Source organism: Lampetra fluviatilis, chromosome 54 (assembly GCF_964198595.1).
Source record: "Lampetra fluviatilis chromosome 54, kcLamFluv1.1, whole genome shotgun sequence".
In the NCBI taxonomy this organism is placed as follows: Eukaryota; Metazoa; Chordata; class Hyperoartia; order Petromyzontiformes; family Petromyzontidae; genus Lampetra; species Lampetra fluviatilis.
This window is the reverse complement of record NC_136328.1, coordinates 6,535,284-6,551,387: the sequence shown is the minus strand read 5'-3', so window position 1 is coordinate 6,551,387 and position 16,104 is coordinate 6,535,284. Positions and strand designations below refer to the sequence as shown.

Sequence of the window (16,104 nt, the reverse complement as noted above, 5' to 3'; positions counted from 1 at the left end):
TGCTGTATCGTTGGGAGTTTGCGTGTCTCTCTCTCTCTCTCTCCCGGTGGTTGTGTGCGTCTTTCTCCAGGTCCTCCAGTGTTTCCCCTCCACATTTATAAACATTTTCACACTGTAAGCCACTTCGTTGAGCTATCATTTGTGATAGCTCGGTCGCTTCTGAAAAAAGAGCCACGTCGCTCAGTGTGGGGCCTTACCTGGTAAAATAAAAAAGTATTTAGTCTAGCCAGCGGCGGTCGTGGTGGTTATTTGACCATACTTGACCACGCATCGTCAATCTGGCTGTCAAATCTGGCTGTCGCCTGATGAAGCTGGTTGTAATTACTGGCGAAACGTCGTACTCGGATTGTAAATGTTGTGGCTTGGCTCTCCAACACACCGGTGTGCTGTACTAGTACACTACACTATACACTACACTATACACTACACTACTATACACTACACTACTATACACTACACTACTATACACTACACTACTATACACTACACTACTATACACTACACTACTATACACTACACTACTATACACTACACTACTATACACTACACTATACACTACACACTAGTGCTGTACTAGTGACGAATTGGCACGTTCTGTTTACGTGACAACCCTTACTAGTTGGCTGTGTCGGGTGGTGGCGGGTTTAACGACATTTATATATTCACGCGATCTAACCCAAAAAGCTTCATTATGAATACTTATGCTGTATGACGCACTTCTTTCACACCGTACGTAGCCAAACGTGCTCATCAGAGGTGCGCGGGGAAGGACAACAAACTAAACACACACAAAGCAGTTCTAAAGAAATCAGTTTGTGTGTGTTTGTACATTTTATCTTCAGAATAATATTATTATTACGAACATTTTTTTTTTTAACATCCCTTTGCTGGATGAGAGCCTCCCCCCACACTGTGACCAATTGTGGGAGTTGTTTGACCATACTTCAGCGCGCTGGTCAGTGCCCGTCGGAACAGTGAGAAGGTGATGGGTTGAGTGGCCCGGAACCCGTTTTGATATTGCAACCACTTCCTTAATCGCGTCGTAATCATACGAGCGCAATTGTTTTAGTGGTTCGTGCACAGGATGTTAGCACCCGTGCCCTGTGCGTACGCGCGTGTTTTTTTGTGTGTAGGCCCAGGCTTTCCTTACTTAAAGAGGGTTATTGTCTCCGCGTGGCCCCACCTGGTCAAATAGAGGCGCCGACGTGGAATGGAAGTGGGCATAAAGGGGAGGCATTGTACCTGAAAAAAAGCCCTACTCCACCTTTGTGCAGTTGATCCTCATAGCCTGTCCGTCGCGTTTACACGGCGCCCTCGTGTTGGCATGCAAGGGGCTTGGGTTGTGATGACGACGTCGCCCCTAACAATGTTGTTGTTGTTGTTGTTGATTTTGTGTCACCGGTGTGAAAACTCAAGGCACCCTGGGATGCGAGAGACTCGGGTAATGAGCGTAATTTGCGACAGTCACGAAAAAATGGTGAAAGCGTGACGAAATAAAAAGAGAACTTGTCGCAATGGAGCGTACAGAAAAAACGGAGCAAAAACAAACTGCGTGGACGCGTGAGAAATATTGCACTGGACATAAATCTGTGGTAAATAATCGATTTCCTGTCGCACAAGTCTGCCCGTGCTGCGTATTTTTAGACTGATCCTAGGACAAATTATGAATTGAATTACAGAAACATGAAATTACCGTGGAACTCGTGCGCCGACACTGAGTGGCTTGCCGCGAGATCCGGTCGATGCCACGATATTATTGCACGATGTAAAGAAGCCCGCCAATTACCGTTTCGTCCGCTTGGAAAGATATCGCCGGATCGTGATTATCGTTGTTTCATTTTTCTTGGGCGATTTAATTTCCTGATTATTTTTTTTTTAAATACGTAACAATAATTACAAAACAACAAATATCTCAAGTTCACAATAATCGCCAATAAAGTTCTAGAGAAATTCTAGATTTGAAGCTTTCGTGACTGCAAGGATTCATATTCTTGGGTTTTTTCGGTAAAGTCACGTAGGTAAAAAATTAAAATTAATAAAAGTAAAATAAAAATCACGACGTTTCGGAGGCAACACAAGCTTCCGTCTTCAGGTGGAACCGTCACAGCACGATTGCTGTGTCAAGTAAATGGCCATCACCCATCAAGTCAGTGCTCTGTGGCAACGTTGTCCTGAGAGGCGGATGGCTCCACGGCTATTTGTCATCATCGTGTCGTGGCGGCGTGTGCGCTTATAACAGAGGTCGCAACCGGGCACCCGATACCCGTACCCTACCCGATACCCGGCTACCCGTACCCATACGGGTACGGGTAGCCGTTTGCGACCCTGGTGCGGCCGGGTACGGGTAAGGAATCAAAACCCGTTTGCGACCTCTGGTTTATAAGCGTTGCAGGTTGTGCCGTCGCGATGGTTCAGAAGGCCCCGCGGGGGCAGACTTGCGCGTCGAGCAAACTGCGCTCGGGAGAATGTCCGAGTCGCCTTTTTAGCCGCGCTGGAGTCACGGCAGAGCATTTCTGGAGGCAAAGACGATCTTACAACGGCCGGGGGGGGAGGACACTCGCGATTGTGGCAACCGTCACGATCGCGCAACGTGATATCGCGTCATGTCGTACGGTTACAAAGGATATCGGATCGACCCCTCCCCCCCCCCCATAGCTTAGTCAAAGAAGCTTGATATGGTCATCACGACGTTTCAGGCGGGGTCCCTACTTCGTGACACATTAAGAAGAGCAAATGCCACCTAGAATGTTTTCGTTCAATGCCCAGTGTTGTTAAGAAACGTGTTGAGATGAGATATTTGTTGTTCGCTGTGTTGCACCACTGCCAACGCAGTAGCAGCGTCGCCAGATCACCGGTTAGATCTCACCGGCGGCAATGTGGACGCTGAGTACTTGAACTTTCCAGCGCGCGACAGTTGCACAGGCGAGCCACAGAGTGGGCCAGCGGTACAACTGAAGGAACGACCACGGCATCGTGGTGGGTTCGTCTACTCTCTCGCTATTTGCGTTGAACGAGGGGCACGCCTCCCATCGTGTAGACGGAGGGCGCCAATAAAATGACATACCGGGGGGAAAAAAACCGGGCAGCGTTTGCGTTAAGCAAGACTCTGCCGATGAGACCCCATGAGGTGGAAGCCGGTGCAAGCGGTTGTTCGCTTGAACAAACGCCGCTGCAATTGGATAGTAATGATTACGGTGGGGCAAAGGCAATCGTCGGTCGATGTTTTGTGTACGTGTGTGCGTTGAGACGGAGAACGTGGGGTCTGTTGATGTATGTGTTTTACGTGTGTCAGCACAAGTTGATAGATGTGGGCGTGTGTGCAACCCTGCCTGTGCAGTTGTCAGTGGCAAGTCCAGCGAGTGCAGTAACCCTCCCCCTCTCTCTCTCCCCCCCTTCCTTCTTTGTCCCAGGCTCCCATTGGGCCGGGAGTCTTTAAATCAGAAATTGATCGCGTTAAGTGATTTGCCAATAGTAAGGCTTGTTGCTATCCGTCGCGGGCTAAGAGATTTACAGATAATTCCATTGGCTGGGCCAGTTACATGACCCTCGGTGTGACCTGGAAATCTGCGACATCAATCCCACCCACCCGACCAGCACCCCCACCGCACCCCAAGTTTGGCTCAGAGTCAAGGCAAGCCGCAGTAGCGGGCGGTGGTGGCAGTGGGAGATGATGGGGGTGTGGGGGGGGTGGGAGATTTGGTGGGGTTGGGTTCGGGTGACGGCCAGGGGGGGGGGTAGGCGCAGCCATTATCTGACTTTCCACGCCCGGCTCCCCGTTTTTTTTTGTGTGTGTGGCTTCGTGCGTCCGCACTTATCGGTCGAGAAACTTAGCGCATTCACGTCTTTTACTCCTTCTCTCACCCCCCCCCCTGCTTCCCGCGCCCCCGACCGAACAACTGGAACGCGTTTGTTGCGGGTGAACGGGGGAGCGGTTGCCGCTCGTGTGAGAGACGGGTGGGGGGGGGGCAGGCAAACGTCTTGGAAGGAAAGCGACGGCACGAAGAGACGCTGTAGCTCGCGCGGGGAAGGGGTGGGGGGGGGCCTTAGTCCGCACGGCGAAGTCGCCGTCTTGTTTTGTCGAGAACTTGGAAGGGGGTGCTGGGGGGGGGTTCTCCTCTTTCCTGCCGAGCCAATTAAAGCGTTGTGCCAATCGCCAAGGTATGTGGGGTTTCGGAGTGGAGACGCGCCGAGGTGGGGTGGTGGTTTTGCGTGCGGGACGCCGCGGCGGTGTTTATTCCTCTCCGGCTTTAAAAAAACAAGAAAAACCATGTTCCGTGAAAATGTGTTGTCGTCGATGCCTGCACGGAGTTGCTGGGAGTGGGCGAGTTGGGGTTGTTTGTTTAGCGGCTGAAGACAATTAGCATGTCCAAGTTTGAGGTCCCTAAGTAGGACGCTGTTTGACAGCAAGATGTTTCGGCAGCAACAGTAAAAACATCTTGCCTCTCCCCCCCCCCTCGCTTTCTTTTCAAAACGTTGGCAGAATTCGATCGGCAGCGCGTTTTAGATCATCATGATCATTCTTATTATTTGTAATTCCACGTCCGTATATTAAGAGAGAATCGACGACACATCGTTTGCGGTCGCTTGCCTCTGTCTCGTGAGTGCGGGGGGGTGGGTGGGGGAACACGTGGGCTAATGGAAGAGTATTTTTTGAAAAAAATGTAAAAAAAAACCCACACCCCTATAAAAGCAACAGAAAGGAGACGAACAAAGGCAGCACTCGCTCACAGCTGCAACAGAAATTCGGGGCGGTGTTTTGATAATTTCCCCCCCGCCCGCGTCACCCTCCCACACACACACAAGCCCGGCAGGTATCACATGAAAGCCAGCCACTTTTCGCGTCTGTGTTTGTTTTTCTGTCTGGCCCCTCAGAACTCTGAGCTCGCTCTCCCCCCCCCCCCAACTCCGTCTCCCCCCCCCTGGTGCATTTTGCCCTCAGACAAAACCTCTCTGCCCAGCCTCAGAATGGACACGTTTAAAAAAATATATAAAAATTGATTGATTGCCCGCAATTTCATCGCGATTTTGCTACCGGCATGAGTCTTCGTTTCCAGGGCAAAAACTCCATCCGGGGCCCATATTCCCAGCCGTGGTATATACGTACGTAGGACTTCTTTCGCACCGTACATAGCCAACCGAGCTCATCGGAGGTGCGGGGGAAGGGTCAACAGCGTGACGACGTTTGTAGCTCTCCGCACGGAATGTAGCGCACGCTCAAGCGACGGTTGACTTGACACGTGTTTATCGGTGTCGGGGAAAATGGCCGGCGGTAGATATTTTACGGGGCTGTCCCTCGCCCCTTTGTGGCATAATTACGGGAGGCGTTTCGGTGGCCGGACACCAACGAGAGGCCGAAACTACGAGGCATCAAGTCTGCGCTAACCCACACATGCTTGTGGTTAAACGTTCAAACAAATATGCTTTGATAATGTGTACGCTATCCTTGAAACTGAGTGACCTGCACCTATTTTTTCACGGCCTTGTCTCACCGGTGCTGTCGAGCAAAGAACGTCAAAAAGATGAACAGCTGAAGGACGATGCCAACTGCAGAGCATCGATAGCTCGGGTTCAGCCGTTCTATCTGTGGGACCCTGTTTATGCCAGAAAGGTAATGGCTTCATACTCTTTGTTTTTTTTTTGGTAAAGTCATGTAGGTAAAAAATAAAATAAATGAAAACAACTAAATTAAATCACGACGTTTCGGGCGCAACACAAGTGTCCTTAATTTTTCTTAGGTTTTTTCGTTAAAGTCACGTAGGTAAAACCGTGCTGTGACGGTTCCACCTGAAGACGGAAGCTTGTGTTGCCTCCGAAACGTCGTGATTTTTATTTTATTTTTATTTTACTTTTATTAATTTTACATTTATTTTTTTACCTACGTGACTTTATCGAAAAAACCTAAGAATATGAATCCTTGCAGTCACGAAAGCTTCAAATCTAGAATGTCCTTCTTCAGTTGGGGACTACGTAGCGAAAGCACAACCGCTTAAGTGTGTGGCTTTCCTGTTTTTTTATCATCTTGATAAATGGCAAAAGGGTCGGTTCCACGGATAGGGACCGTCCTTGTTTTGAATTCGATTTTTTGTATTTTTTGTACATATTGGTGGACATGAGATTTCCGCATGGCAGGCACACTGATGCAGTTCAGTGCGGAACTACGTTTAATGTGTCTTTTTCGCCGGTATCAAAATTATCAACAAATAAGAATAGGTTTTCCCCTTTCTGGCAATTAAACATGAGGTGTGACGATGGTCAAGCACCAAATAGATATACTTTTTTCAAGGAATCAAGTCCTGCAATAACCACACACACGTGTTCGCCTTTTGCCGCTGTTCTCTCTGGTGTAAGACTGGTGAGACAATGCCGTGAAGAAGGCTGTCTCTGGTGAAGGCCAATCGGTTTCAAAGACGATGCAAATATAATTATTATCAGAGCATGTTTGTTTTCATCTTTTGACACAATTATGTGAGGTTAATGCAGACGTGATGCCTTGCAATAGGTATACCTATTTTTGTGTTTGAACATCTTTAATGCCCGTTTTGAAATGGGTATAGGCTATTCTTACATTTAATGTGTTGGTTTTTTGGTTCAATCATCTTTGACTGGGCTTTGGACTCCCTCGCCACGCCACCCTCTCTCTGCCTGCAAATCAATCTGCCCGACCCAACTCGGCAGCAAACTCATCGCCAGTCACAAACGGAGTTCACCTGCGTAAGGAATTCCTTCAATTGGCTCTGCACACGGTCGCAGAGACTCGGCAGATTTTGTCAACAACACCAGTGCGTGCGTGGGTGCGTGTGTGCGTGCGTGCGTGTGTGTGCGTGTGTGTGCGTGTGGGGCCTTATGACAACTGTCACTCCCAGGCAGTCCCCCATCCAAAGGGGCAGAACATTGGCCCACACCTACTTGCTGTACTGTGTCTCTTACAGGCACATTGTTTGTCAAAGCAAGGGACGTGATAATTCGCACCGTCGCCACACTGCGCTCCGTTCAACCGCGGATGCCCTTCCCTGTCCCCGAATGTTTTGCGGCAAATGCCATCGCATCTTCACATCTCACATCGGTTGTCGAGTCAACGCAGCCAATCGTCATCGTCGTCATCAGCCATTGTCTGTCCACCGCTTGGATGAAGGCCCCCGCACGCCATCATCATCCCATCACGGCCCAGTGCCTCCACCGTCCGCCCGTGTCACTCGTGCACTTGAACCGGCGATCTCGTCGCTCCACCTACGCGACGTTCGTCCGCTCGGACGCACGCATTTCTCTCGTTTGCTTAAGTAAGGAAGTTGGCCAATTATTTAATCAAAAGCACACGGCGGTTTTGGGAAAATAAACAAAATCGCGTGGGTGCGCGTTCGTTCTTTTACACGCCCGCAAGAACAACGTTCATTTGTTTAGAATCGCTCGAGGTTAATAAAAAATAACACGCATCTTTTTGCATATTTTTTAAACGGCAAAAGCAATATTGCGGAGGACGTGCCACGGTCGCTGTGGTGGCAGCGGCGGCGGCGTTGTGAATATGAATTTCGCCTGCAGGGCTGCGAAAGTGCACGGCGCGACGCGCGCATTAATGCATGAAGCTAACTCGGAGGCATAGTTAATTCCGCGAGGCTGCCAAGTGCCGTGACATCTTACGCCGATCCCCGGCCCGTTTTTTTTCTTGTGCGAGAAGAAATCCATTTGCGTTATTGCACTTTTCAATTCGTGCTCAACCGCGCTTGGAATCACCTGTGACATCGCATCCCAGATTTACAAATCTTCCAGACTGCTCGCCATTCTCCAAACGCGATCGGGGGGGGGGGGAAGGAGTGGGGGGGGGGCGCCGTATAAATGTGCGCGCTCGCCGTCGCGCTGCCTGTTATTGCAGCCACTCCGAGCGTACCGAAAAGAAAAGAAATCGTTGGTCTTCAAATTTTAATTGTGCGGATGTACGGAATTTGTTTTATTGTTGCATTTTTCATATTATTTACATTGATTTGTTTTAATTTTTTATACGTGTTTAAATTTTTCGAACTCCACCCGTGCCTGCCCGTGTGTTGCATTTGCAGACGATTCGCAGCAGCGCGCGGACGTCACGCCAGGCGCCCTGTCTGGCCAGCTGCACCATGCCGACGTGGGGAGTCTGCCGGACGGCGGTGAGAACACGTGTTTATTATTTTATTTTTTGTTTTAGACTCGCCTTGGTTTTCCGTGCAGCCCACAACCCCATTTCGTTGCGGTGAAAAAAAAAAATATGTAACGGTAATATGTTAACGGAACCCTAAATAGCGAGCCTCTTAACGACGCGCGCACGGGATAACCCGTCGCTCTCCTCTCCCCGTACTTGGATGATTTTTCACGATGTAAACTTATTTGCTCTTGGTGGTAAATTGTTTCTCGTTTGTTCTGTGTCAATTTGTCCATGTTTGTTTGGCCCCCGTTGGGTCCAAACTTGGCATTCGCTTTTCATCGTCGTCGTGATGGGCTGGCATCTATCCACTGCTAGGTTAAGGCCTCCCAAAGCTGAATATATTTATTCGGTGTGAATTGTCAGTCATGGATTGCTGCGTGCTGATCTCAGCGTGTGCTGCGTCGTGATCTCAGGAGTGGATTTTAAACCGACGGGTGACCGCATCGCCGCCCCGCGATTCTTCTGCGAACTTCCAGCGTCTGTGTCTTCTCCTTGCGATTGTTTCCGCCGTTCATTACCCCAAGTAATTTTCCCAGAGCAATCTTTTGTTGCAAGGAATTTTATTTCGTGCAACGCTGATTCGTTTGTACACCGTTTGCCCGATTTTATTCTTTTACTTGGTCATCTTTGCCCCAATTTATATCTCCACTTTCGAGCTCCTTCACTGCTTATTAGTTTGTGTGCGCAGCTTTTCGCGTGATTGCTTCTGTCATTTTGGTGACCCGGGCCGCTCTTGAAGATGAGACTCGTCCCGGGTCTCTTTGAGTTCCTCATCCGGTTAAGCGACTTCAACTTGAAACCTCCTGAGTGTGCCGCCTCGTCTCCCCGTGGCCGTCTCTCTCTCCTTGCAGGGGCCAGTGACCTCGCGTCCCAGCGGCAGCACCAGCAGCTAAGCCGAGCCAAGCGCTTGCTGGAGGGAGGCAGGGGCAGCCCTCAGTCCGACGCGGCGCTACCCACCAAGAGGCCGAGGGCGTCGCAGAACGGCGAGGGGAGGCTCGTGCAGGTGACGAAACCCGCGGGGCTTGCGCTCGGCGGTCGCGCCGGCGCAGCCGACGTATCGACCTCGGGCGCCGACGACGCTGAACCCTTATGACCCCTTTCCCGTTCGGAGACGGCTGCAAGTTGCGGGGTGGGGTGTCCCGTTCACCCCGACCCTCGGAACGCGCGAGCGGCTGGGCGTTGATTTTATTTCGAGAGGCGTGGCGCCGTCGTTTTCCGAGACATCGAACTCACCGCAGAGAACCGTAGCGACACGACCCGCGCACTACGATAGCTGGCGCCTAACCGTGCCACAGGCCCTCCCGTGCGCTGCCCTGTGGGGGAGCCTCTGTACCGATAACGTTGTTTTATTTTAGTCCTGTGTGAGCCATTCACCTGGTTCTCTGGAACTCTAGGCATTAACAATGAACCCCAAGGATCTTCTCGGTGTCGGGCCTAGTGCTCTGAGCCTCGGGTGTTCGCGACGAAGCCTTTTGAATCCTAAAGGCGCCTGATTCTGATCGCAATAACTGATTTTGAATACGAAGAATCGTAAGGGTTGTGCCAAAACTGGCTCTGTGAACCAGAGGAACTAACGATGCACGCTGAGATCCCTAAAGCAGCAGGTGCCTTTGGCTGTCAGCCTCAGACAGAGAGTGAAGCCTGAGAGTGATTCAGGTGCCCTGCGTCTGTAGCTCCGTAAGCCTCAGCCATTCATAGAGGGCCCTAAGAAGCCCAGCTTGCCTTGAACGGCCATCATCGTCGTCACCCATCACCTCTGCCCTCCCGTGGGTAGGACTGCTGGAGCTGCAGGGACGCTACTCGTGATAATTATCATCCCACGTCGCAGGACGCACGCTTACGTTAGAATATTTTTTTTTCTCATTCAAATACTTTAATTCCCTCTGTCAATAGACCGCTGGATAAAGGCCTGCCGATGGCACGTCGGTCGTGGGGGTTGTTTGACCATACTTCACCATGATGGTCGGTTCAGATGTCACTCTCCACTGCTTCTAGTCATGGCCCGGAATAAAACTCGGGCCGCCGGGTTCATAGTGCGGCGCGCGCTAACCCAGTCGCCACCATTCCACCACACGGTACTTTACCTTACGACGGGATCCAGGGATCCCTAAAGCCCCCGGGGGCTCTCGCATGAACTGCGTTGCGACGTCATTTAATGTCCGTTGAAGGCGAACGATACGGCAATCTGTTCCTCTAGACGAGCTCTACACGTTGCGCTAATCAATTTTTTTTGTGACTACGGCAATTTTGGCAACGACGGGTGCTTGGTGAAGAACTAGAGGTTTGATTTCTGGTGGGTCGCGGCGTTTACGTGCGCGGTGGGACGGAGTCGCCAAAAATAAGTAAATACGATATATATATTTTTTTTACTCGCGTTTATTCGAGACCCCGGGGTCCCGCCATGAGGTTCAGTTGTCGCAGACAGAGCCATTGAGGCGCACGAGTTCATCATCACCGAGATGATCAGCAGCCGTGATCTATCCGCTGCTAAACGGTGGCCTCCCTAAGCTGTCCTGCCATCTCTCAGGGTCCTGCGGGATATAACGAGCCATGGAAACGAGTTGGGATCATGTAAAGAAAATATGCGCAGAGTGGCAGATTGAACGGGGGGAGGGCGGGGAGCGGCAGGGGTGGGGTGGGTGGCAGTCGGGTTTGGTGGGGGGGGGGGAGACATTAAATTTCCTTTTAAAGCGGCTTCAAATAATTTCATCGGTTCCTGATGGATAAGTGGAGTGTGTAGAGGCGAGCGCCCATCTACAAAGGGGAATCTTAATTAGTCGGCGATGAAAGCGTCCGGCGGATCGCACCAGACGGCGGGCGTCTGGCGCGGGATCATTTCGTTCGTCGCCCTGCGACGGGTTTATTCCGTCTCTCTCCGCGCCCTCTCGTCGCCACGCGGTCACTCGCCATGAGACGGGGGGGGGGGGAGATGACGCGCAGCCATCGCCGCCGCCACCGCCGCACTCGGATCCGTCGCGGACGTTCGACGGCGCGCCGGTTTCTGCCCGGACGACGGACAAATCTGGCAGTGGAGTTGAGCGCGGACGTGCGGGCGCGGAGGGAAGCCTCAGGAAAGATTTCGATCGATGGCGCTTTGATTGCCGCGTCCGCCGTTAAGTGCCTGCAAACGGGGCAAGCGGCACGGACCGGACGGTACGGGCAGCACCGGGAGAGACGGACAAAGCAGACTGGATGGTACAGACGATAGTCGATCCTTGAAGCAAATCGTGACCTTCCCCTGTGTTTACTATTATCCCTTCACAGGCGGGGGGGGCAGTGAGTCTGTACATGCCTGTAGACAGCGGCAGCAATTAGTCTTAATTGGTCGTTTCCAGGAGCTTCCGCGTGCACCTGCGCCCCAGAGCGCAGTCTTAGCGGTGACATCATTTGTATTTTTATGTCAACGCAACCCACACTAAGGGGGGAACGGGGAACGGTGGCACAGAGGTTAGCGCACTGCAACATGAATAATCAGCATCAGAATATTTTATTTATCCGGGAGGTATCCGACCAGCTCTTTTTCCACGGATGTCCAGGTAGGGGCGCTGGGTCAGAACGTTACAGCGACAAACAATCGGAGCGCAAGGTAGAGAGGAAAGGAAAAAAAAAATCACTTAAAAATATCTCCTATTCGTGACAACGTGATAAAAATGATCATTTCATCTTGTGACGGAGCATTCGATCACAAGGAGGCATCCCCGGAATATCCACAGGCGAGCGAGCGGGGAAGGCCCGGGCGCTGAGTCGGCGCCAAATTCTCCGGCCCTCCTCACCAAGCTCTGCGGTCCTCTATATATGAAGGCGCTCGCAGCCAATTACCGAGCGTTTTGCATGCAGGAGTATCTGGAGCGCCCAGTCAAGCGAGCAATCACAGTTTAGTTTAACACGCAGTAGTAGTAGCGATAGTAGGGCTTTTGTGGCCAATAGTATCCATAATAGTGGTTTATTTGGGTTAGATCGCGTGAATATATAAATGTGTAGTTAAACCCGCCACCACCCGACACAGCCAATTAGTAAGGTTTGTCACGTAAACTAAACGTGCCAATCTGTTACTAGCACAGCACGCCGGTTGTGTGCGGTTGGAGCGTAAACCCACATTTACAATTAAGAGTACCGTGACCTTTTGCCGGTAATTATGACCAGCATCATCGGGCGATAGCCAGGGTTGTGGAGACATCCCCCTGTTTCGGTCTTGAATCACAGTTTCCGCTAACATTGGCAGCCTTAGAAATATCGCTGCAGCCACCCGTGACCACTGATAACAACAATAATTATTATTGGTATTCATAGTACGCCCATAACGTAACGGAATATCTCGGAGCCACGCAGGGCCACGTGATAGGGACCTCCAGTTGCAATGTGAGTTATAATAAGAATATGGTAATCTAATAACAATAATATGATTAACTTACCGCTCTCTGTCACTAATGCTGGACAAATGCCCCCCCATTCTAGATCTGAAGAAAAGGCCCCCCCCCCCCACTGTGAATCAAACTGTGCTCACCGCCGGGGTTTTAGCGCCGTGGCGTTGGCGGCGCTGATCATTGCGCCACCACTCCCCAGCCCTTGCTGTGTTTTGTCGGGAAGCGTTGTCTGAGGTGGGGGGGGGAGTGGTGGTGGTGGTGGTGGTGGGGGTTGGCTGTATCTGTCTCGTCGTGTCTGCCTGCCTGCCCGGTGAAATTAAATAAGTCGGAAGGCAGGAAGGTTAATGCATCATTAGGGGGCCCCGAACGACGAGCGCCGTTTAAAATGTGCAATTAGAATATAACTGGGACATTCGGCTCCGGAATCAATAAGTAATAAATGAGAGCGCTTTTAATTCGAATAAAAATGTGCAAATCATTTCACGAGCAGCCGCTCTTTGTCGCTGTCGTCGGAGGTAAAAAATACATGGGCTCGTGGACGCGTGCCCGTGCGTGCGTGCGTGCGCTCCGTGTGTGCGACCACGCTCTCGCGAACGGTAATGAAAAGCTACGGCCGCGGCCTGCCCCGACGGCGGAGACGATGGCAGAATTCGTGATTTTCCCAAATGCCGGCGCTCCGCTTAAACTCTAAACATGTTGTGGAAGTGCGCGGTGTTTTTTTTCTCTGTAATATATATATCTCGTGTTCGCTTCGAACTTGAATCTATATTCATTAGAAAAATACGTCTCTGGCGGGCAATGGAACGTGCGAGCCACCTGGTCGATGTTAGAGATAAATGCAAACACAAAGGCGGTGTGGAGAGACAAACCGGGAGGGGGGCGGTGGGGGGAGGCCCCCCCACCTTCCCCCCAACCGCCCCTCCCCCCCCCACGAGAATATTTTAGACAGCCACTATATGTCATCGACCATTTGTGCGATTTTTTTTTTTTACGACGGTAAAACGAAACGTGCCAGCGACTCGAGGCTTGCCGTGCCGAACGCAACATTCCAATCCGGCACTGCTGCAGTGTGTAACGGTGAGCACGCAATCCGATTCGACTCCATCACCCGGCGAGGCCGTGAAAATCACCTGGTGGGTTTACGTGTGGTGGCGTACAGTGTGGGTACTCCCCAACCCCCCCCCCCTCCCCAAGACGTCTGACCAGCGCGGAAGAGTAGGCCAAGCACCCCGTCTTCGCAGCGCTCCCTCTGGCAAGAGGCCCTCCTTCCGGCAGCGGCGGCGCAAGCGACACGTGGCAGAGCTGCTCCCTTCAGTTGCCTTTCACACGGGGGGCTGGAAACCAAATTTGGCCCCCCTGCGGGGACGCTCGCTTGCCAAGCAGACGCCGTCGAGTAAACAACTTTTGGCGATGGTCGCGCGTACGCAAGGGTCTTTACGTAACGCTTTCCAGCGCCCGTCCGTCTCCGGAGTTTGTAGGACGAGCGATTCCACAACGGGGAATTGCTCTGTTGGCTCCGCGTTTTCTTTTGGTTCGCGGTTCTGAATGGATCGCACTTAGGGGAGTTATCGCGCGTCCCACAGCCTCCCCGTTACAGACGGCCCCGACGGAGTGTAAAGGCTCTCTAAGCCTCGTGTTGGCAAAGTGTGACTAAAAGATACGGGGGGTGATTAAAGTGGCGCTGATGCCACCGTGGCCATTTATGCCAGGTGCAGATGAACTCTGAAATCCATCTCGTGACCTAGCAAACTCCTTGGCGCCGTGCCCACAGGCACTCGGGGGTTTAGCGGTAGATATTAGCCGTGTCTCCCGGCGCCGACTTCCTGGGCTCAGAATCTGCGTTTGGAATGCCCCCTCAGATGCACTGGCCGTGTCACTCGGAGAGCCGGGCACCCGAGTTTCAGAGGTTGAACAGCGGGGCTTGGACGCCCGTGGCTTCTCAAGTGCCGACGTTAATTCGGTGGGGAAAAAAAACATTTGCGGAGGCGACCGCGTGGTTCAGAGGTCGGATGATGCCGAGTTCCTACTGCTGCGCACCTCGGTGTCAACTGCCCGTAGTGAAGCTGGGTCCTCAAGGTAGTAGAGCTGATGGTCTCGGCTCAGTGTCAGCAATGACTGCACAAAGAAAGAGAAGCTTAATCAAGTGTGGTTAATCGGTTATAATGAATTATCCCAGCCTTGAAGACAATAACGTTTTCTTTCTTTTCTTACCAGCACCGTTGCTTTATCTTTACCTTCCCTCTCCGCAGGTTGACGGCGACAGCAAGGAGGCTCCGGTGACGGTAGCGGCGGTGGCGGTAGTGGCCGGGCCCGCGGAAGCGAGGTCGCTGAGATGTCCCCTGTGCCAGGACTCGCTGGGCAGCGAGAGCCGCCTGGAGGCACACCTGTCACGCAAGCACAGCGTCGCACGCGGCTGCATCGCCGGCATCATCGCCGCGGTGAGAAAGCGAGCCGGCCGATTGGGCGGGCGGGCGGGCGGGCTGGCGAGCGGGCAGGAGGGAGGGCGGCGGGCGAGCCAGCGGTCGGGCGAGCGTCCGCTGGGATCGGCGTGTGGTTAGAGGCCGTGGCGGATGGGGAACTGTGCAGAGGGGGGAAGTGGCCAGAGTGGAGAGAGTCACTCGCCACACGTGGTGTAGCAGCCGCTAGGAGTCGTGGCGATGAACGGCGATGGCGACGATGATGGCTACGATGATGGCGACGATGATGGCGACGATGATGGCAACCGTGAGCAAGACAGCCTTTCTGTCTTACCGCTGCTGGCTTTAGATTCTCTCCACGCCGCGCGGGCAACACACGCTGTAGACTGTGCTTGAGATTTGTCTGTTGCTTGAGGTTGTTTTGCCAACGCCGGTCAGTGCGGGTTGGTGAATGTAGGGAGCGCAGGTCTGTGAGCGTGTAGTGCCACGACTTACATTGCTGCCCACTGCGTATGCTCCGCAGCTCTGGGAGGTAAACAATATTGCTTTGACAGGCACACAACGGATATTTTATGATTACATAACAGGGTGGGTGGGAGTGTACGGCACCCCTGGTGTGTATTGGAGGTATGAATCTTGATTTGAAGCTTTCGTGACTGCAGGAATTCATACTCTTTGGGTCTTTCGGTAAAGTCACGTAGATAAAAAATAATAATAAATCATGACGTTTCGATCGCAACACAGGTGTAACGGCGTAAGTAGCGCAGGAGACGTTTGACGGAGGCAACACGTATTTATTAACAAATGGGTACTATACGGCACGTAGCGCATCCTAACACAGGAAGGGGTAACGGCCCCTTCACCCGGTCTATCCGAGGCAGTGTCCCTCGGCTAACGTTTCCCCGTCAGCTCCTACTACACTCCTCTAACCCCGACCATCCTATAGAGGCTAACTCACCTGGCCCAGCTTCGGCTCAGGTCCGACCCTCAGCCACACGAGCCTGGCCCTCACAAGGACACAGACCTCGCTGCCTTGAGGTCGCCCCTGGCTTGCCCTGCTCGGCTCTTACAAGAGCAGCGAGTCAGGGTAGTAGTCCCAGGGCTGGCTAGCTGGTACTCTTAGTAGGTGAGTGAGTGGTGAGTGACTGAGTAA

At 52.2% G+C, this 16,104-nt stretch overlaps 1 protein-coding gene across 1 annotated transcript in view; it reads left to right on the top strand.

Moving 5' to 3' along the window:
* The window catches only part of LOC144949666 (uncharacterized), a 191,117-nt gene that overhangs the window by 158,606 nt on the left and 16,407 nt on the right, over positions 1–16,104 (top strand). Inside the window, exons 6-8 of the mRNA XM_078879658.1 lie at positions 8,049–8,135; positions 9,022–9,173; positions 14,784–14,972. Of these exons, the coding sequence (XP_078735784.1) occupies positions 8,049–8,135; positions 9,022–9,173; positions 14,784–14,972 (428 nt within the window). The remainder of the gene's footprint in view (positions 1–8,048; positions 8,136–9,021; positions 9,174–14,783; positions 14,973–16,104) is intronic.